General features: G+C 41.3%; 2 protein-coding genes across 10 annotated transcripts in view; both read left to right on the forward strand.

Moving 5' to 3' along the window:
- The first annotated feature begins 621 nt into the window (after positions 1–621).
- The window catches only part of RBBP5 (RB binding protein 5, histone lysine methyltransferase complex subunit), a 174,565-nt gene continuing 152,539 nt past the window's right edge, over positions 622–22,647 (forward strand). For 3 of the 9 annotated variants that reach the window (XR_012155823.2, XR_012155824.2, XR_012155822.2), the window contains exons 1-13: positions 622–724; positions 2,176–2,201; positions 3,074–3,246; positions 4,049–4,189; positions 4,818–4,980; positions 5,578–5,687; positions 6,308–6,427; positions 6,839–6,992; positions 7,108–7,179; positions 7,818–7,935; positions 9,797–9,866; positions 10,585–10,814; positions 11,728–11,805. Coding sequence is in view for 6 of the 9 variants with exons in the window: in XM_073319999.2 (XP_073176100.1) it covers positions 706–724; positions 2,176–2,201; positions 3,074–3,246; positions 4,049–4,189; positions 4,818–4,980; positions 5,578–5,687; positions 6,308–6,427; positions 6,839–6,992; positions 7,108–7,179; positions 7,818–7,935; positions 9,797–9,866; positions 10,585–10,814; positions 11,728–11,922; positions 16,223–16,251 (1,620 nt within the window). In the remaining 3 variants the exon portion in view is untranslated. Of the gene's footprint in view, positions 725–1,231; positions 1,751–1,776; positions 1,880–2,175; positions 2,202–3,073; positions 3,247–4,048; positions 4,190–4,817; positions 4,981–5,577; positions 5,688–6,307; positions 6,428–6,838; positions 6,993–7,107; positions 7,180–7,817; positions 7,936–9,796; positions 9,867–10,584; positions 10,815–11,727; positions 11,923–16,222; positions 16,705–22,647 lie in introns of those variants that run through there. The other 6 variants (XM_073319999.2, XM_073320000.2, XM_073320004.2 and 3 more) reach the window with 6 other exon arrangements.
- On the forward strand, positions 20,624–22,349 carry TMEM81 (transmembrane protein 81). Its single transcript, XM_073320006.1, has one exon. It carries the CDS (start codon positions 21,354–21,356, stop codon positions 22,149–22,151), a length of 798 nt encoding a protein of 265 aa, XP_073176107.1. The 5' UTR covers positions 20,624–21,353; the 3' UTR covers positions 22,152–22,349.

Raw genomic sequence — 22,647 nt, forward strand, 5'->3', positions numbered from 1 at the left:
TCAAGTCCGTGTCAATTTTCTCTAACATGCTCCATTACAGACCCTGTTAAGCACAGGCAGAGGGCAGGGTACTGTAGAGCTAGGCCTTTTCCACTACAGAGCATGGTTAGTTGTTTAGTCATTTCTGTGCAGAGGGAAGAACAGACTAAAGATAACCCAGGGCCTGCTGATTCCACACCACTCCCTGGGGCCATTGCACAAACCATAGCAATGCCCCAATCAAAAGTCTGAGCATTAGAGAGGGCTTTAGTACTGGTGCTGTACAGTAACTCAGGAGCCTGGAGCAGAGCTTGCCCCCAGCAGGGAAGAGGGGAAGTCTGTTAGGATAGCAGGACTCCTCCCACGTGATGTTTCACTGAGTCCCGCCTCCTCTCAGCTGTTCCTTAGCCCTGCCCTCGTGCACCCGGAACCTCTCTCTCGACTGTCTGCTGCAGGTAGGAATCTTTTTTCCCGTGCACCACTACGGGGTGCCTGCGGCGGCGCCTGACTCCCTAGTCCGTGGCCTGGCTCGTGAGGTTGTGCTTCCCCTCCACCCTGCGCTCCAGAGCCGGCCGAGGGGAGAAGCCGAAGGCGGGGTGGGAAGCCGTAGGAGATCTGGGGGGGTGGGCAGTTTATCAGGCAGCGCTTAGGGCAGCCCCGTTCAGGGAGGAGGCCCCCGGGGTCTTCGACGGTGAGCGGCGGGGACGGAGCGAGGCAGCGGCCAAGATGAACCTGGAGCTGCTCGGTGAGTGGGCGCTGGCGCTTTGCGCCCCCCCCCCGGAACCCCCTCTGCTCCCCTCCGCCCCAGGAGGGCGGCCGCGGAGACGGCGGGGAGGGGCCTCCTCGGTGGGGTCCCCGGGGTCGGGTCCCGTCTCTGGAAGGGTCCCCCAGCGGGCGTGTGGAGTTCTGAGGGCCGGGGGGGGGGGTTCCTGGAGGGAGGAGAGCGGGGCTGGCGCGGGCTTGGCAGGGGGGAAGGGGCCCCTTGTTCTGGAGAGTCCAGGCCCCACGAGGTTCCTGGGGCGGAACTGTCTCCGCGGGGGGGCCCGGGCTTTATGGGCGGGGGAGGGGGGGGCGCTCAGGTCTGGTCCCCTCGGGTGACACTTGCTGGTGTGTGAGCGTCATGCGTGGCCTGCGTTGTGCTGCTCCCGCCTGCCCCTCGCCCTGGGCAGACGCAGAGACAGCACCTTGCCGGGGTCTCCCCCCGCCCTCCCCCGGAGCAGCGCTCCTGTGTGCGCAGACCGGCAGGGCCGCTCCCGCCCTCCCCGCTGGCCGGGGTGTGAGGCGGGTGGAACTTTGTGGCTGAGCTGCGACCCAGAGTGTGGGGCTGTCCTCCTTTAGGCAGAAATAATTACTCGTCTCCCCTCCCTTCCCCCATATAGCACTTCCGTTTTATTATTCTGAGAAACAGTCCCATATTTGGAGTCTGCAAATAGGGAAAACAGATTTTTGAAGCAAAATCATGGAACACCTGTTACAAAGAGATGGGGAGGCAGGAAGCTGCCTGTTGGAGGGTTTTGACAAGTGTTTGGGGGACAAGAGTGCTTTTGATTCCCCTCTTTAACCCTTTTGTCTTTTCGCCTGTCACTTAGCGTGGGTGGGAGCAACTCTGAAATAGGGTTACCAAAAACTGGAAAACCTGGCCAAGAGGCTGGGTTGACATAAAAAAAAACAAACAGAAAGTTCTAATTTTGCAGTACAGAAGGACTCAGACTACTCATGCAGGTGGATGAGGTGTCAGCCTGATGGTGGTACTGATGCAAGCATGCTCTCGGTCAGTTTCACCAACACAGCAGCTCATTCATGTAGCCAGAGTCTATGCAGATTTATGAAACCTTGGGTTGGGGGGGAAGAATCTTATTTGAGAACTGACAGCGACACTGGGACAGGCCTCGATAGTTGGGTAAGTCTCATTACATCTGGGGTAAAACTTGAAGACCCACAATGATATATGCATGATTTATCTATGTTCGTTTAAGACATGATCCTGCTATATGTAGAGTGCCCTTATTTCTCATTGACTATACTAGGAGTTTAGCGTGCTTGTAGGATCAGACCATCAGTGTGTTTGTAAACCTAATCTATTAGAATAAGGACAGCAGACTTGTGTCTAAATGGAAACAACATGGGATTGTTCAGTATGAAGTATGTGATTTTTATAGAATTTAATTAAAGCATTGTGTTTCTGTTTTGTTGCAGAGTCCTTTGGACAGAACTATCCTGAGGTAAATCCTATTTTTTGAGAGGTCACTCTGTCTTTAGTTTTTGTTGGATTACTCACTTGATTTTCCTTGTATTCAGTTTTAATCTTTCTTGTATCATTTAATTGTTGTTTTTAAAAAGCCAAAAAAACAAGGCAGCTGTTACAGGGCTATGCTTAATTGAGTCTCTAAAATAGGAAAGTCATCATGCTTTGCAAATATATCCATCCCAAAGTTAGCTGTGCTAATGCAGCCATTGTGCATGTCTTGTTATGTAAACAGTCAAGTGGAGTAGGGAAGAGATGGCTGTGTGGGTATAAATCTCTACATTGAGTAGTTCGGTCTCCTTTGAGAACCAAAGAACTATTCATTCATGAACTTGTTACTTCTATATTATCATCAAATCTGGCCTCAGGCTATTTGACTTTGAAATCTATCAGGTTAAAATTTGTGGCTCCCAGAATTCATGAAAAGTACGCTGCTAGTTTAAAACTTGGATTAAAAATAAAAAGTAGTCTCTGTCTGTCTTACATCTGTGCTGGCTATTTGTTTTGTTTTGTTTGCCATTTGGCTTGGAGAAGGGGAATTTTAAATATTCTCCCTTTTCCGCTTCAAAATAAATTGTGAACATATTTCTGTACTTAGTGAGCTTTAGAAAATGCCCTTTTAAAAGCAATTTCACTCCTAATAGTTGGGCTTAAACCTGGTTGAGTGTTCCTTCAAGATCGGGTTACTGCTCATCCAAACATCTGACTTTTGGTGTTCAACTAAAATCTCAGGTGGTAGCTCATACATTTTGCACTTAAGGTTTAAAAGCAGGTAAAGTAAAGTGGGCACAAAGCTTGAAAACAGAAGTTTGGCTTCTCACTGTCTCTTCTGCCATTGTTTATTTCCAGGAGGCTGATGGGACACTAGACTGTATCAGTATGGCTTTGACGTGTACCTTTAACAGGTGGGGCACTCTGCTTGCAGTGGGCTGTAACGATGGCCGCATTGTCATCTGGGACTTCTTGACGAGAGGCATAGCCAAAATCATAAGTGCCCATATCCACCCTGTCTGTTCTTTATGGTAAGAAATTATTTTAGAGGTTGAATGTGAGTTTAAGTATTATGACATTTCTGTACTAAACCAGAGTTTATGGGAGTCTCCTAAGGGATTATCGTATTCAGTTAATTAAAGCCTCATTCCTTACCTCTCCTCTGAATTTCCTAAGATTCTCTTTCAAGTTCAAAGATTCTCCACCCCTTTGATGTTGGACGCCACACTTTCCTCTCCGGGTTCCTTTGCCTTATTTTGCCTCTTTTCTCAATAGTTGTGAATGGCAGCCCTTTCAAATTTGATGTTTGAAATTTGACCACACTATCAAGAATGCACTCCTGTAATCTAAAAGAGCTCTCTTTTTGTCGAGATGTAATTGGCACTTAAAAACAAAGAGTTTTAGAGGATACTTTTTCATAAAGCAAGTTCATTCCAAGCTTTCGTTCTATTCAGGATTATAATCTATGTATTATCATAATATTTCTGCTTTGCTGTGAATGGAATTTGGTCAAATCGGTGCTTGCTATGGGCCAGATACTGTGAAGTGCTGGCCATTCTCAAGACCCACTGAAGTCAACATACAAAAACAAATAAATGACTGTCTAAGCCAGTGCTTTGTAGGATCTGATCCTCTAAGTGAGTTTTAAAGAAATGATGTGCATAGTCAGTTTGTGGAAACACAAAGATAAAAGCTACTTGGAGCTGTCCAATAGACAGTTTTATAATAGCAGCTCATAGTTCTAATAGACTAGTTAAACAATTTTTTTTTGTGAGCATAGGTTTTGTGTGTGTTTTTTTCCTGAAAGGTTAATATGTTTCTCTTCTCTTGCAGCTGGAGTCGAGATGGTCACAAATTGGTGAGCGCTTCAACTGATAACATCGTATCACAGTGGGATGTTCTGTCTGGAGACTGTGACCAGAGGTTTCGGTTCCCTTCACCCATCTTGAAAGTTCAGTATCACCCCCGAGACCAGTAAGTTGTATGGAAAAGATCCCTTCTTAGGAGTCTTTTATGAGCTGAATGAATGCTCTCTTCCCTATGGTTGTATAATCATGAAAACATGTTTATTAGATCTTGTAAAAGGATTTTCTAAAAACCTGAATGTTGTGTCTAGTCCACCAGATGCTCTCCCTTTAACGTGTTAGTAATGTGAACAAAATAAAAATGTTTTTGTTGTGACTCTAACCTGCTGAAAAATAGTTTTGGGAAGTGGAAGAGGTTAAATAAAAGGATGTGTGTTAACAATTTATTTACAAATTTCTTGTTGAGTTGGCACAATTGATGTATAAACTTGGAAAAACATCCATAAAGAGATGTAAACAAAAAGGAAAAAATAAACACCAGATCATATTGTTTTACGATTGTATGCAAGAATCAGTCAGGACAAGAAAACAAAGATATTAGGGTTTTTCAGTTAATATCTGTTGCTCATGAATGCAAGAGAGAAGTCAAGGAAACAAAAGAACTTGTATCATGGTCAGCTACAATACGGCCCTGCTTTTCTCAAATTCCTTCAACCTTTTTCATACTGGTAAATGTGAAAATTGGAGTCTCTAGGAAAAAGAGACAAACTGTTAAACCTTCCTTTTCTCCTCTGCAGAAACAGGGTTTTGGTGTGTCCCATGAAATCTGCGCCAGTGATGCTAACACTGTCTGATTCAAAACATGTTGTTCTACCCGTGGATGATGACTCTGATCTGAACGTGGTGGCCTCTTTTGACAGGCGAGGGGAATATATCTATACAGGCAATGCCAAGGGGAAGGTGAGATGATACTGTGCTGATGCTCAGTGAGTGAAATAGTTAAAATAATGCAATTCATGGTCCAGGTGTCTAACCCTTCTAGGGATGAAGTCCTTTGTTTTGGCCTGTGAGGCATGTTCCCTGAGAGCTTCTTGACTCATTTCTATTATAATGATGCTGACCTTCCTTGGTAAAGCACTTTGACTCTATCTTTGAAATCTATAGATGAAAAATGATATTTAAGCACTCTAAGTATTACTTGTATTGCTACTGTTTTTGAGAAGATTTGTAGGGGTCTTTCTTCCTCTAGTGCACATAAACTGCATGATAAAAGGTGCTATAGATGTATAATTCTTATCAGAGGTACTCAGTAATGTACACCTGCTGATTTAAGCCTCTCACTGTGAGGTAGATATTCTCCCTATTTTCCTGAGAGGCAGCATGGGGCATAGAGTGGACAAGTTCCTTGTTGTTCAAGGGCACAAGAATTAGTTGCAGAAACAGGAACTAGAACCCAAGAATTCTGCCTTAGTCCTCGGCACTATACCTAGGTTAACACTTGCAATGTGAGGCTGCGTAATGAAGACACTGATTATTTTCTGTTTCTTTAATCTTCAGATCTTGGTCTTAAAAACAGATACTCAGGATCTGGTTGCTTCCTTCAGAGTAACAACTGGAACCAGCAACACCACAGCTATTAAATCAATAGAATTTGCCCGGAAAGGAAGGTGAGTAGGAGGAAAATTGGAGGTGAATTGAAAAGTTTTAAGATGGATGAATGGGTTATAAAAATACTAACAGAACATATGTTAATCCGTATAGACGCAGACATTAAAAGTAAATATATTTCCTTTCCAAAATTAGTTGCTGTGGGGGATGTGTCAACTATATAATTCAGCGGGGGAATCCTAACAGCAATACTCTGTCTGTTATGTAAATAGAAAATATGAAGAGCTGGACATATAACAGAACCGTGTGTTGGTTTCACAGTTCTGGCTAGGTTTTAAAGGATAAATTTACTTTTGAATTAAAAGTGGGAGAAATAGAAGGAGGGGAGATTAATACATCTCTGGCATACTTTTTTTTTTCTGGTTAGTGTAGGTTCATGTCATAGGAAATGTTTTGTTTATATGGGGCCCATACCTGCAAAGTGGTGTGTGCCTTCAACTCTCATTGACTTCAAGAGGGAGTTGTGAGTGCTCAGTATCTTCTAGGTACATGTTGAATGTATAATAAAAATTATGGTATTTTTCATGTTAGTTTAGGAATTTAAAAAAAAAATACTTTAAAAAAAAGTCCTTGTTTCAATGTAATGAACTCTCTTCTAACGGTGTTCTCCTTCCCACAGCTGCTTTTTAATAAACACAGCTGACCGAATAATCAGGGTTTATGATGGTCGGGAAATACTAACCTGTGGGCGAGATGGAGAGCCTGAGCCAATGCAGAAGCTGCAGGATTTAGTAAACAGGTAGGAAGCAGCAGAGAGATTGGTGGCTTGAGATACAAAGCTACTTGCTTTGATGTAGCATTCACTGCTCGGTGTGTTCAGATAAAGAATTGATCTCATTCAGGGTGGCCTTTGGTGTAACAAGGCTTTTAAACAAACTATAAGGCACAGGTTTCAAATGAATAAAATAATTCAATGAACCTCTCACCCAAGAAAACCTAATAACCCTTTCCCATGAAACCTTCGCTAGAATCCTTTCTTCTCCGCATTTGCTTTGTTTTATGAATGGATCACTTGATGATTACCTGTTCTGTTCATTGCCTCTGAAGCACATGTCATTGGCCACTGTCGGAAGATGGGATACTTGGCTGGATGGACGTTTCACCTGACCCAGTATGGCCATTCTTATGTTTTTAATTCGCTTGCATGCAGGACACCGTGGAAGAAGTGTTGTTTCTCTGGGGATGGGGAGTACATAGTGGCAGGATCAGCACGGCAGCATGCCCTTTACATCTGGGAGAAGAGCATTGGAAATCTAGTGAAAATCCTTCATGGGACCAGAGGAGAACTGTTGCTAGATGTAGCAGTGAGTGTGTCTCCCATAATTTTTCTGTCAGTTATAATTCTAACAAACAAATGTTCTTAATCCACTTAAAAATAGACTCTTTCTTTCTCCCCTTTTACCATCTGAATAATTCCAGTGGCATCCTGTCCGACCAATCATTGCTTCCATTTCCAGTGGTGTTGTATCAATATGGGCTCAGAATCAAGTGGTACGTATTTTACAGATTAATTTCCATAGGGAATAGTAGCCAGTTAATTCTCTCTGGGCGGGTTGTATTTTAGGCATTCTGGCAGGCGATGCACCGCAGAATTTTCTTTCCAATATGTTACTGAATTAGGTCTTGAGTGAGCAAAATACTTAATGTGTGCTTAACTTTAAGCACAGCAATTAACATTAAGGGATTACTCATTTTCTTAAAGTTAAGCCTGTGCTTAAGCACCTTTGCTGAATCTGGGCCTTATTGCAGAGCCTGAATTCTCAGATAATGGGAGCAATGTCCTTCTCAATTTATTATTCGCAGATAACAGATCTGAGAACATAATCACAAACAAAAATGGTGAAACAGAGCATGCATCCTTCTGGTTATGGGAGTCCTTATCTATGTGCAAAGATTCTATTAGATTTCAAGGGATGAAGGAAATAAAAATGACCAGATGACCACAGAAACTCGCTTTTCCAGTGTTGAGTCTGCCATGTGACTATGAAGCTCAAAGAGGGGCTGGTCTTGTGACAGTGCATGTGGTTTGGAGGATTTTGGGGCAGAGCTAGAGTACAATTACACAGATGTCTCACTGCAGCTGCTGCTTGTTTGCACAAGGTAAAGTTCTCTTGGAATTTGTGGTTTAGGAAAACTGGAGTGCCTTTGCGCCTGACTTTAAAGAGTTGGATGAAAACGTGGAATATGAAGAGAGGGAGTCAGAGTTTGACATTGAGGATGAAGATAAGAGTGAGCCAGAGCAGACAGGTAACATGTAATGCGAGTATGTATGTAAAAGGTCTGGCTATCAGTGCCATTGTTTATTAAATAATTCCTATGTCTGGATACATAGTAAAATAGAAATTAAAGATATGTGATTAAAAGCAGTGGTAGCAAAATGATAGATGATAAAACAAGCTAGGATTATTGGTCATAGGCAAAGCAACACGCTTCACTTATGCTTTTGTTTCCAAGGTTTATATCTGACATCCAACACTTCATGTAAAAAATGACTTCAGCACCTATGATTCATAGGCCATACAAAGTGAAATACCTCTGCACAAACAAGATAAAAGCAGTAAGCATACATGCAGTAAACCTCTTGGAGGGAGTCACTATTATTAGTGGGAGAGGAAATGTTGAATTTCAAGCAGTAACAATGACAGGTTTCAGAGTAGCAGCCGTGTTAGTCTGTATTCGCAAAAAGAAAAGGAGGACTTGTGGCACCTTCACCACCTGGTGGTGCCAAAAAAACCCACCAGAGGGAAAGATATTTAAACCAACAAAGGGTAGGAGCTTCCAAATGACTTATAAAATTCTGCCATTGCCAAACACTTTTTGTGTATGTTTTGTAGCGCATGCAATGTTTAAGATTACTTGATGTCGGGGCCTTTTCAAGCATAATCACAGATTCATGGAATTGTAGGACTGGAAGGGACCTCGAGAGATGTTCTAGTCCAATCTCCTGCACTCAAGGCAGGACTAAGTATTATCTAGACCATCCCTGATGGGTGTTTATCTAACCGACCCTTAAAAGTCTTCAATGATGGAGATTCCACAACCTCCGTAGGCAATTTATTCCAGTGCTTAACCACCCTGACAGGAATTTTTTTCTAATTTCCAACCTAAACCGCCCTTGCTGCAGTTTAAGCCCATTGCTTCTTGTCCTATCCTCGGAGGTTAAGTAGAACAATTTTTCTCTCTCCTTGTAACAGCCATTAATGTACTTGAAAATTGTTATCATGTTCCCCCTCAGTCGTCTTGTCTCCAAACTAAAGAAACCCAGTTTTTTCAATCTTCCCTCATAGGTCATGTTTTCTAGACCTTTAACTGTGTTTGCTGCTCTTCTCTCGACATTCTCCAATTTGTCCACATCTTTCCTGAAATGTGGCGCCCAGAACTGGATAAAGTGGATAATGTTGGAATTGAGAATGGAATCAATTTTGTTATGATTTTAAAAAGTTGTTTAAATGGCAGCAAAAGGCATTTAATGGTAGTTAAGTTATTCTTATAGATAAATAAAAAAAGACCTATTTAATCACCTGCAATCTGTACAATAATTTAAGTCCATTTTAAAACATGATATAGAAAATAGTAAAAACTTGAATTTTTTACTTATAAACCTGTATTTTTAGCACTCATTGTAAGATGTGGTTTATGACTAAATAGAATCAAACGTATTTTTGACATGCTACCCTGTAATTTAAGATCGACCTACACTAGGAAAATGCTCTGCCATTTGCAATGGGCTCCCCCCATTTTCTCCCTCAGAAAAAAATGGTTTGGCTGCTTGTGTAGATAAGGGCTAACCCTTTGCAACCATTACAAAAAGCATGTTAGACACCTGAACCTGTCTGCTTACGTGATTTTTACAGATTCCAGCTGCAGTCAGATTAACAAGGTAAAGGTTGTATTTTAAAACATTGTTGCTGCTGGATTACTCAGACACTTAGGGAAGAGGTGAAAAATCTGATTCTGGTGTATTCAAGGGAAATGCCCTAGGTCTTTCTGCCTAACTTCAGGATTCCAGATCTTGCATGGTAGACATTCAGGCATCAGCTAAAGCTTCCTAAGGAGAGGTCTTTGTTTTCCCTATCAGGCTATATTGCTCCATTTCTTTGTTTTTCAGGTGCTGATGCTGCAGAGGATGAGGAAGTGGATGTAACGAGTGTAGATCCTATTGCTGCCTTCTGTAGCAGGTAATTTTTTTTAAAAAAAAAAACCTGGAAATTCCAATGCGTGCCCAAGATTCTCTTTGTAATATATAAATTGCACTCATTCTATATGTAACACATGGCTGCGTTGGGGTTTTGCATGTGTTCCCAATAGTGCTGAGAGGAGTTACATGTCTAGAGAATAATTTACTGAGACCAGACTATATCTCAGAGGGTACAAAATGATTGTATTCTGCAGTCTTACATGCTTCACTAACAAGGTGTAAAACCCTAGCACTTCACACTAAAGCTCAATCTTTAGTTGGCCTTGAGAAGCAATAAGATTATAGTCCTATCCCATTGCTCTCCCCTGTTGTTTTCCTCCATATCCCTGACAAACTTCTAAAGATACTTCTATTTCTACCTTTTTAATTTGCCTAATCTTCAAATCTCACATCATAGCCAATGTAATTTCAATCCAGGGAGACCTATGGAAATCCATTAGCACAACTTTGTGTATCGTGAGGAACACTGTGCCTCCTAGGGGTTAAATGCCTTGCCTCCACAATACTTCCCCTTCCCTTCTCAATCTTCTTTGTTGTTGGCAATACATATTTTATTCTCTGGAATATTCTGGTAACTGTGTAGTGTCAGTGTATGGCTGGTTTCTGCATGAAGCAGCCACACAGCCTTACTTTAGGGACCTAGAGAAAAGCATATTAAATGTGCATGTTTTAAAATGAAAATATTTTCTCCTTTACAGTGATGAAGAACTGGAGGACTCCAAAGCGTTGCTGTATTTACCTATTGCTCCTGAAGTGGAAGACCCAGAAGAAAACCCTTATGGACCCCCACCTGATGCTGTCCAGACCTCCCTAACTGATGAGGGAATAGGCTCTGAGAAGAAGAGGCAGTCATCATCTGATGGACCTCAGCCACCAAAGAAGAAACCCAAAATGACCAACATTGAATTGCAAGGAGTACCTAATGATGGTGAGTAAAAGCTGCCATCATTTTAGTGCCCATTCTGCACTGAAGATGGGTGTTTCATCTTTGCAGCATTCCCAGCTCCCACCAGTTTCAAGACCAGGTGTTACAAAATCAATCTCTGATCGTGCTAATAGTCAAAAACCTTTATGTTGCTTTTGATAGTAGTTGTCTTTGGCCATCACCCTGAACCAAGTTCTGTTATAACTCATATTCTTTTACGAATGAGTGAAGTCATTCTAAAACAATGATTTTTAGTGTTCTTTGTACTTCATTCATTCATCTGCTCATTTAGCCATAGTGGGATAAATTGGAAGAGCTTTGCCATTAAATAAGTCACTTCTATCTCTGCTAGCCCCCGTATTGAAATAGAATTAGAGCCTAGGCCTACACCAACAGAAATGCAGCATTATATGACATTAGGTAAAGGTGGCAAAGTCCAGGTATATTAGAATTCATAAGGAGGACCAGGAATAGCAAAATACATTTCTTCTGTGTTTGTGCCACGGTATTTTGCCTCAGAGGGTGAACTTCTGCTAAAACTGAATTTGTCTCCTTGATAAAAAGCTGATCTGCATCCTGTGGGAAAGCGTTCTCTCCTGCTGCATTGATCTAGCTGTTGGAGACGGTGACACTTAGGCCAATGGTGGCTGCAGTAATCGTTGTCCTAATCCTAGTCTCTGTTTGCGCTCACTCCTCTGATTTCATGCAGCCAAAGTGATTGGGGTGTTTCTTATTTCTTGAAATGACTACACTGATCCATCTCTTTTACATTTAAAAAAATGTTTTTTTCTTTCTTATAAATCCCATCTTGTGACATCAGAAAATGTAAGGGGAGTGGCGGGTCACATGACTTCAGTTAGCCACTCCAATGGCTATAAAGCATATGCAGGTATTTCAGGTGTTTGTCTCTTTGCAGAAGTCCATCCGCTGCTGGGTGTGAAGGGAGATGGTAAATCCAAGAAGAAGCAAGCAGGCAGGCCTAAAGGATCAAAAGGTAAAGAGAAAGATTCTCCATTTAAACCGAAACTCTACAAAGGGGACAGAGGTGCTTTACCTCTGGAAGGAGCAGCGAAGGGTAAAGTGCAGGCGGAGATGGGACAGCCTTTGACAGGTAAGGACCCAGCGTGAGCGTCGTTGGCTTGCTTGGTGGCCTTGCTTTGTACAGACCCTGACTTGATATAGTCTTACCACTTTATCTTCCCAAATGGCATTTGCTCACTAAGTGTTTAGCTGCTGTCAAGGATAGGCAAAATTTTCCTTTCTTAAAGTGTAAATGACTATATATTGATCACAAAACCAAAACAATGTACAAAATCAAAACACACACCCCATTGCGTATACTGCAACTAAAGAACATACAGGATTTTCTAATATAATATAATAATTCAATGTTATGTCAACAGCAAAAATGGTGGTAGTGATTTGATTCTTCAATGTAGTGTGTGACAGCTCTTACATTCATAATAGGCTTCAGTTTGCCAGTCAGGGCAGTTGATTCTTGAAATATGTGTTAGGAAAGAATGTAAGTGGTGGAGGTTTTTGAGGTGTAAGGTATTGCTCCATGCCACCATCAGTAGTGGTTGGTATGCCAAAGAACCTAAAATTTGCATAAGCAAAATTGAGAGAAAGGGGAAAAACTGCTAGCAGTGGCTGCTTTCCCTTGGTTGCAGACGCTTAGCAGTGCAAAGAGTATTGCTGCATTTTAGAAGCTTCTTGCTGACTTGATTTTTCTGTTCCTTGTTTTGGTTTATAGTACATTTTAGGGATTATCTCTGGTTCTTAATTAAATAGGTAGCTTTCATGTAACACTGTTCACCATACAAGCCTTCCCATTCAGTACACACGCGCGCACACACACACATTCTGCAAGGAACTAACCATTTACCATGAAGTAATTTATTAATATTCAGTGGATTTCCACAAAAAAGTATTTTTTTTTGTTGAGGATAAAAGTATTTTCCAGTAACTTTGCTTATGAAATCCTTTATTTTCTCAACCTCTGGGCCTCTTCTGAATGAGCAGCGACCAAAACTCATGTTCTCCTTACTGTATCAGAGTACTGTCTGTGTTTTAAATGGTTTCTGCCAAAATATATACCTGTAACTTTCCATTAGGTAAAAGCTTAATTTCCTATAAAGAAATGTTATGATCCTCCTTTTAGCAGATGTACAACACTCTGATCTGGCAGGGGAAGAGGAGCTCTACTTCAGCCTTTATTTCTTAAAGGATATTTTAAAAAGGACACTGTCAAGAGAAAATTAATTTTTCTCTTATGTGTGTGTTGTAATTTCATTGAATTTAGCGGGAGTTGTATTGCTGTAAGTGAGAGCAGGATTTGCTGACTGTATCTACCTTTTTGGGTCACTTTCTGGTTCCTGTGCACTAACATTAGGTTGTGTTTGGCTTACCTACGTATGGGGGTTTAGCTACTTGACAATGCCCTTTTCAGCTGAAATTGACTGAAAGCAAAGGTCTGCGTCTGACACATGCTGTGGTAATAGATTGGGAAGCTGCTCTTCTACCTGCGTGTTTGGAAAGGCTCATTTAGGTACAGAAAAGCAAAATATGAATTGGAGTTTGCTGAGTTGAGCCCCATTTTCTAGGTGTGTTTAAGTTAAGAGTGATGCACAGAGACCCAAAGACATGATTGATTCATACACAAAATTTTGCACATCCTTGAGCTCAGCAGCTGCTGCTATGGATTTTAGGCTGTCCAGATTTGATTTTTTCCCCCTCCTTCTCCACACTGCTGGTCCTATGTTACCCACCTTGCTCATTGTCCTTCCTGCTCTGCTCCTGTTATGTTGCTTGTATTGGTATCAATAAGTGCTTGTTCTTTGCATATGAGGGGATATGATATCAGAAGTTTGTCTACCTACCAGAGCAAAATCTGTCCATTGAGTGTGCAGCTTGACTGGTTTTTATTGTTGCTATTTAATCTCTTGATGTACTGCACACTCCAAAATGCTTGAAATTAAACTGAAGCTGTTAGCCCAAAACAAACTTGACACTATGCAAAAATTACCCCTGATGATGATGTTGTTGAATGGCTTCAAATGTCATCCTCATTTTGGCACTTTAACGTCTCTAAAATTATCATTGATTGCCCAACTAACTAAGCACCATACGTTTTCTTTTAAAGCAAAAATATAGTGTTAGAGTATCTGGGTTCCGAGGATTCTAAATTACCCAGGCAGGCTTCCATTGCACATCGTGACTGCACCATGTCGTGCTGGAGGAACCGAACCAGTTTTAAAACCAAACAAATATAAGAATGAGTGTTTGCAGAATACCATACATTTTTTCTTTTATCACACTGCTAATTAACATAACTGTATTCAGGCGGCTATAAATGGAAAAGCATTATACACTGTTCACCGTTCACCACTATTTGCAAACAAAAGAAAAAAAACACAAGTTGTTCAGTGCTTTTAATAAATGTACAAGGTGTCTAACCTTTGAGCTTCTGTGCCAATGTAGTCTACCTGTTCCTAGGCTAGTGCCATTATCATCATTAGCAGGTCTTTTCCAGATACTGTGTTTGTGCAGTCATGCAGGTGTAGCTTTATGAATATGTTTGACTTGCCTGAGACATTTTTTGAAGGCGGATCACAGCCTACATTTCCTTTGCAGCTTGCCGTCAGTATTACTTCCATCTCCTCTATAATTCCCTTTAAAAGAAATTTCCCCGCGTGTATTTTGAATGCAGCAAAAGTTAAAATAGGCTCCTTCTTCTTTGTTCTTGCACATCATTATAAACTCATGGATATCAAAGCTAGATGGAACCATTACGGTATAGTCTGACAACCTGTAGCACCCCGGCTATAGAATTTCACCCATTATAGTTGTTGATGTTGGGATCTGAACACCTGTACGGCTTGTGTGAAATGGTGGCTACAGGGCCAGTGGAGGCCACATGCTTTTTCAGAGAGCCTGAAAAATGGGGGCTCCTCTCTCCTAAGGAGTAGTGGATTTAAATAAATAAATCTTTAGCCATTCCCCCACTAACTTTAGCAATCTTAGTGGATGTTAATGGGCAGTGGAGCCTTTTATTTTTTTTTTTTTTTTGCTTTGTGCAATCAGTACGGATTTTATTTTTTCATTAGTGTTAATTCAGATGTTCTTGGGCATTAAGCAGTTAATTAGTATTATTTTTACACAGTACATATCTTCTGTTAAGATCCATGAGTGCAGTGTTTCTCAACAACTGGTCCGTGGACTGGTGCCGGTCCCTTAGATCTCCCTGACACAGTTTAGGAAGGCAGCAAGCTGGTCCCTGATACCAAAAAAGGTTGAGAGACACTGCATTAGTGCATGCCTCTGTGGAGTCCTTTGGACTTACTGGGGCTGCTCATAGATCCATGTTCGTGTATCTCAGGGTAGGACTGAGGTCAATATGAGGAGAACAAACTGGTGAATCAAGTTGATGGAGTAGCTGGCGATGCCCTCCACAGAGGAGCATGCACTCTTTCAACTCCTGGAGCCCTGTTATCTCAAACAGAAATGTTCAGGCCTACCTTCTTTCTCGCCTTTCCCTTGTCCACCCTGTATTCATGCATGTTCCGTTAGACAACCAATCTTTTCTTGAGGGCATTAGTGTACGCCACTTGTGGATAGTCACCTTCAAACTCAGCCGGCTTCCCCTCTGCTTCAGGAGTCTTGCCTGCTTATAGTCTGACTCACCATGTAGAAGCAGACACTTGGCTAGCGAAGACTGATTTTTACCATACCTCCTGCTTAAAGCCACTAATTTCTTGCAGTGCTGCTTTGTGAATTAGTCAGTCAGTTGTTAAAACAGCAATGCAACATGCATACTTCCTCTGGAAGCTGTTTGCTGCACTGCTGTGATGCATTCCATCTCTGCAAGTCAGCTGCCTGGGATGCTGAGCCCAGTACAGATGAAACTCTGCCATTGTACTGCCCAGTCTGAGAGTAAATGCATTTTCTTCAAGTGAAAATGAGGTCTCAGTATAAACAAGCTCAATTGCCTTGGCCCTTTGATAATTTTAAGACTGAAACTGTTTTAAAAAAAAAAACAAAAAAACCTGTTTAAATCCAAAACCAAGTGGAACTTGTGTTTGAGTTCAGTTGTGTTTTGATCGGAGTTTGGGGATTAATTAAAGTCCGAAACTTAAACCTGGTAAGTTTGCTTAAGTTCCTGCAAAATGAGATCAGAGTTCCTCTAGTCCATATCTGGTATTTCTGTACATGTTTAGGATTCTGTGCACAGACAACTTAAGTGGTGGTATAATCACCAAACCAGTGTCTGTCATGTTTGTGAAAAGCGTCACGCTATATTGAAAATATCTGTTTTAGCCTGCTCTTCTGACAATGTTAGCATATTTGATGGCCTCCAGTTGTTTGGGTTCCCTGATGATGAAATATTTTTCACCTGTCTTTGATCTCTTTAGCAGGTGGTGCAATCTCAGAACTGTTATGAAGACATTCTGCTTTCTCTTCCTCTGTTCTTTCCTATGTTGGCACCATAATGTGGAATATGGACAAGGTGCTCAGTCAGATAATGGACTGACTTTAACTTAATACAGCAACCTGATTGCTCGTGGATGCAGGGAGTGACTTTTATAAGAAGTGAATTATGGAAGAGAAAATGGCCTGCATTCCTTCTCCTCAACCCTCTTTCCCACAAACAGTGTAAGATATTGACTCTCAGGACAGGAGATTTGCAAAGAAACTGTGTGGATTGTCTCCTTATAGCATTTGCTAAAGTGAAGCACCCTGCTTTCCTCAAGCTAAGAAATCATTTTCCGTTTGTTTCTTTCAAAGATTTTAGTTCTGAAACTGAAGCATGCCAAGATTTTTATTCCCGGGACCATGTACCCTCTGACTATGTATTCCTAAGAACTTCCATTTAATTAACTCTCATTTCAGTGAATTGTTGTGTGTGTTATTCTTTCTTCTGTGCCATCTCTACAGTACTTTACAGTGAGTTAAAAGAAAATCTGTTAATATCTTCATACACACACCCCTTTTGTACCACCACTGCGGGTTGTGTGCAAGGTCTGATGCCTCGTCATCAGGCAAAGATTTCGGATTAGGAGCTGAGATAGTCTCTGACGTCTACAAAGAATGGTCGGTTTGTGCAGGCGAAAGATGCCAGCTTCATGACACTGTTTTGTTGGTAGAATTGGGGAGGGAGAAGATAGAAGTAAGTCTAAATAAAAGACCCAAGAATTTGACTTTGTTGCCTTTAGGCTAAGGTATAAAAGGTTGCATTTTGCTACTTTATCTCTTTGCCTGCAGTGTTGGTTCTTTTTATATTGTCATGTCAGGTACCATAGTGTAGGCAGCTGGCTCCCTCTTTTGCTGACCCATTCTTGCAAGTGGAGAAGGAAGAGAACCCCATCTTTATCTCAAAAGAAATGGTAGTATAAATATTCAGGCTTTTTTTCAGTTAAATATCAAAGACCTTGAATAAGAGCCAAGAAAAGCCAATCATGAAACAGTAACACGGGTTTAAGAGCCAAGGATCCTTATTTATTGTTTTAAATGGTCCGATTTATTTCCCCTGGTGAAATAAGGGGAGGAGAAAGATGGAGGTTTGTGTGTTCTTTCAAAATCTCAACCTTTCTTCTTCTTCCCGTGTATGCTTTAATTCCCTTGTCCCCCCCATGACCTGTATAATGCTGCCACTTTCCTTCTGTGCAAGGAGAACTAGATGGCAAGGTCTCTAAAGTCAGTCAGCATTGTTCCTTAACAACTGCCCCTGCTGATGATTAAGTGACATTGATTAATATGTACACAGAATAGCTAAGTTATAGAACATGTACACTGGGCATTGTTGAGGTCAGGCTCAAGCCACGATTTGGAGTGTGCCACAGGAATGGTCAGGAGAGAACTTCTTGCAAACTTGTGGAGATAAGAAATTAGGCAGCAGATGTCTTGCAAATTATACTCCTGGTCCTTCAGTGTGCTGAGTACCCTCAACTCTCATTGAACTCCTTGGAGTTGAAGGCTCCTAGTATTTTTCAGGAGGTACTCCGGACTATGTAAGAGAGGACCCTACATAAATAACATCACTATCTTAGCATGAGTAGCAAAAATGGACCATTGGACTAGCTTCCACACACAGTCTTGCAAAAGTGGGCTTTGGGGCTAGTTTCTGCATGCAGTCTGGGAGATCAGTTGTTAGTTTAATTTGTACAGTTTTTGTGTAATATTTTTCATAAGTGCTTACTTATTTAATACTTTTTAAACCTGTAATTCCATTATGGGATGTCATATTTCATGGTGATAACACCTAGAATGACAAAAATTGGCAGGTGTAGTAGAATGATGCTACCTTCTGAATCACAACCCATAAGTTGTGTGGCTGCTCATTCTTTCCATTTCAGATGTAGACGACAAACCACAAGTGACAGATACACACAGAAGTCATGGAAAAACTGAAGTTTAACAGTACCATCTCCCCCAGTAACCTCCTTGTATTCTCAGGATTATGTGGGCTACACACATCTGAATTTAAGGTGATCCTTATTCAGTCCCTGAGCTGAAGAAAGTCTGTTCTGCTTGAGACTTAGCAGATGGGACATCATAGAGATTCTCTTTCTCCATCCCTGCCTACTTTCCGGGTGACAGTACCATGTTATTGGACGTTTTGTGCAACAAATTAAAATAGAGCTTTCAGTCTTAGTGCTCCTCATTGCTCAGGGTGTGTTACACTTGCTCTTCAGCTACTTTCATTTATTTCCTTGGCTTTGTAAATTCAGCCTGTTTTCACTGCTTCTTTTAATTTCAAAACATCCTTCATACAAAAGTATCCACTCATACCAGAAGCCCAAGAAGTGAGTCAGGCAGTTACCTATGTTAGGTCTAATTTAAGCAAAGCAGCCAGTAGCAGCATTGGAAATAAAAAAGTTCATAAGAAAGCTGGTGGTTTTGTTCCTAACTTGCAGTCCAGTGTCTTGCTTCATTTAATGAAACTAGTTTTGATTCCACCCTCACATATTCTGATAAGCTTTCTTTGCCCTTTGAACTCTCTGGACAGCTCATTTCGTAGCTTAAACTCTTATGGTGTGTCTGAATCCATCACAAACCCTAATGCTGCCCAGGTGATGGCTCTGAAGATTGTCTTAACGCATATGAATTTTCATGGACTCCAGCCTTCAGTTGTGTTGAATGCTTCTCCAATTGTACAGTGTATGTCCTTGGTTTATTTTCTTCTGTCTTTTTAATTCATTATTTTGATATCTCTGTAGTTTTTGTACAAAATGTGTCAGATAATGGCCAGTTGGTAGTCATCGCTGCAACAGAGCAGTGATGTTAGCTTCTGTGTTTGTAAATAAAGAGGTATGTTTTATTTCTTAAACTTGTGGGTAAGTCTCTGTGTTCCTTTCATTCTATTATTATTATTTGTGTATTGTGGTAATTGTGACACTCCCTGGAGGTCCTAGCCATGGATCATGACCTCATTGTGCTAGGTGCCATAGAAACTTAGAAAACAACCATCAAAGAATTTACAAGAATTTACAATCTAGGGATTATTTATTTATTTTGCAGCAAGAATTTGCTTGAAAAAATTTCTTTATTTAACAAAAACAAATCCTTAGTCTAATAAAAATATTTCCATATTCTATTAAACAAAAAAACAGTGCGAACAGATGGTCTTAAGTATGAGTTTGCATTTGTGTGCAACACAAAAGTTCCTGGACAGAGAACCTGAAAGTGAAACTGACCATAAGGAAAAGAGAAATTGACTTAATTGAATTTATGTTCCAGTACTCTCATGCTATGCTGAGCTTAGTAATGATATTGAGAGAATGTAGAGATGGAGAAAGTGAACAGCATAAATAGAGAACAGTAAACTGGATTTTAAAAATTCTTTCAGATTTAATAATCTAAGGTAGTGGTGGTAAGAGAGGTGTAGTTATTTGTTAGCACTGTTCATTTTTAAGGAAAAAGTCAGTGTTCCTGCAATCTGACCATAGGTAATCCTGATCTTTAGTAATATCAGTTTGCTGGTCAGGGACTACTTTTGTTTACTGGACTATTGTCACAATACTGTATCGCTCCATCAGAAATAAATACTATGTTTACTTCTCATGACACATGATACTTGGCACTTCATTGCACCTGTCTTCGAAGACTTTCACAGCTCTTTGTGAACCATTGCTTTGGAACCATTTTCTTCTCTCCCTGCACCAACACCCGTGTATTGTAAGTGGTGGCTTCCGTTTTGCTAATGTATCAATTGGAACGTGAAGGTTGTGACTCTCCGACGGTCACTCAGTGAGTCAGTAACTGAGTCCAGAATACAACCTGGGAGTCAAATTCGCAGCTAATATAAGTGGCATTTGAAGTCAGTGCAGCTGCAGCCACCTCTGCAGAACCTGGGGCTCCTGACTCCCAGCCTTACGCATGAACGCTGATACTGTCAGCTCAAATGGAGCTGCCTGGCTTTACTAACTTCAGTATTCTAATGTGCTGTGGCCATTTTGGAGCTTTCTTCATCAAATCATCCATTTAAGATGCTTACCTGGATGAGTGCGACGTTCTTTGTGCCATCATCCTGCCTCGTGGAAGGCTGGAATGGTAGGCAGGAATGGTGTCCCTAGCCTTTGTTTGCCAGAAGCTGGGAACGAGCAACAGTGGATCACTTGATGATTACCTGTTCTATTCATTCCGTCTGGGACACCTGGCACTGGCCGCTGTCGGAAGACAGGATACTAGGCTAGATGGACCTTTGGTCTGACCCAGTAGGGCCATTCTTATGTTCCTATGCTGGTTTATGACATCATCATTGTTTCACAGTAGCATGTGTTATGGAAACTTTAGAGACTTAATTGAGCCATGGAAGGAAGTGGAGAACCAGGTTACCTCTCTGCATATACAAAATGTCTGCTGTCCTATTAGAAAGGAAAATAGCCAAGCATATAAGTGGTTATATTAAAATATTTACCAGTTTGCCTTTAAACTCTTGATGTTCTGATGACAATGAAGTCAAAAGCTTATCTTCGTGATCCTGGAGATTTGGGGAATGCTTTAAATTTCAAGGTACAAATATGTAAGACAGTACTTCTCACATGGTAAGTACTATTTTCCTATTGTTTTGTTGGCATTGTATTGGGGTTTCAAGATTTTATTATGGATTGTGTTTTATAGTTTGGGGTTGGAGAAATTCAACTGGAATAACTTCTCTTTGCTGCAGAAGTTGTTTTAAAATCATTTTTCGGTTCTCCCTTTTGCTCCCTGAGAGTTTAAATTAAAATATTTTGTATCAAAGGGGGTTTCCTGTTGTTGGAGTTGAGTAGTTTAAAATGAGCTATGAAACATCTGTTATAGAAATAGGAACCCATGTGACGAACAAGGACTAACCTATTAATAGGTTGCATTTTCTTTAGCAGCGTTTCACTTCAAGTCCTTGTTCTTGGAGGATTTAATGTATGTGGGGAGTTAGTTCATGAAGATTCTGCTGCTGGAATTTCGGTAATAAGTAGGATGAACACTTATGAAGAATGACTTGCACTTGTTGGACTATTAACTGCCATTGACTTAGAAGTGGCTTATGAAATTGACTATGCAGAGATGAAGACCTTGGAAAACAGTTGTATCTGTGGGACATTAGCTTTTGGTTTCTATCTGCCTTTGTTGGCAGCTTCCCTTGAGACAGTTACCATCCCAGCGCAGCTGAAGTCAGCAGTGGCTAAGGTTTTGGTCAGTACCACATCCTGCAGTGTCACCTGTGGCCTGGGCTTCAAGGTGGAGGAGATATGTCAGATTGATCCGCATGGCAAAAGGAGTCATTGTATCTTCCGCAGGTCAGACTGCCTGACCAACTGGATCTGTGGGTTACTCCATTTCACTGTCCCCGTTGGCAAACCATTTGAGCTCAGCTGCCTGTCTTCTGAGATGATTGGTGTTGGCAGTCAGGCCTTTATCTACACTTGGAGGCTTGCCAGAGGCATAATCACCACAAATGATCTGCTTTTCAAACCTTTCAAGACCCCAGGCTATGTCATTAAACTTTCCCCTGCCAAAGAATCTGATGCAGGGACTTACAGGTGTGATGTGCAGCTGATGAAGACATTCAAGCTCGTCAAGAGGATCTACTTTGGGCTTCGAGTGATCCCTAATCATTTAGTGGATCTGAACTTTCAGAAATCCTTGACTCTGGAACAGAAATTAGCAGCAAATGAAAAGGAAGCAAACCAACAGAATGCCACCAGTGTTGTAGTACAATGGCATCAGCAGCCTTGGCAAAGAAGGGCCTTGTTGGTGTTCCTGATAGGAATTGGAAGTGGGGTGGCAGGAGGTGTGTTGGTGGGCACAGTTCTCTACTTTTTGCTGGAGGCTCGCAGGAAAAACAGACCCACAGAGGAGTGAACTGCTTTTTAATGTGGTCTCTCCTGACAGAAGGATAGCTTATTGCAATACTTATGCTGTCTTAGTGGCAGTATTTCAAACTGATGTAGGTGTGTGTTTCTGATAAACTGAGATTTAACTATTAAAGCAATAAAATAATCTCTTATAATGTGCTTGCTTTTAGTTTCATAAGTCTGTGGTACGTCACCACAGGACTTCGGAACCAGGAACTCCTGAGTCTTAATGATAGCCCTGCTGCAGACTTGGGCAAGTTACTTAGAACCTACATTTTCAAAAAGGTCCATTAATTTTGGGTGTCCAACAGAGCCACCTAAGACTTGAACTTTAGGAGGGTATAGATGATTGTTGATAGAGTAGACTGCTCATTGCTCACCAGTTGCCATCCTGCTACCCTCTGACTAGTTCAGAACAGTATTTCCCTAGCTAGTATTGATTCCACTACTGGCTTTTGCAGCTAGTTTTCTGGGCTCCCTCTCCATACCTTAATTGTACTGCA

Source organism: Lepidochelys kempii, chromosome 21 (genome assembly GCF_965140285.1).
Source record: "Lepidochelys kempii isolate rLepKem1 chromosome 21, rLepKem1.hap1, whole genome shotgun sequence".
Classification (NCBI taxonomy): domain Eukaryota; kingdom Metazoa; phylum Chordata; order Testudines; family Cheloniidae; genus Lepidochelys; species Lepidochelys kempii.

What these genes read in the sequence shown, in the direction of transcription:
- TMEM81 (XM_073320006.1), top strand. Translation starts at nt 21,354, where the DNA reads ATGAAGACCTTGGAAAACAGTTGTATCTGTGGGACATTAGCTTTTGGT.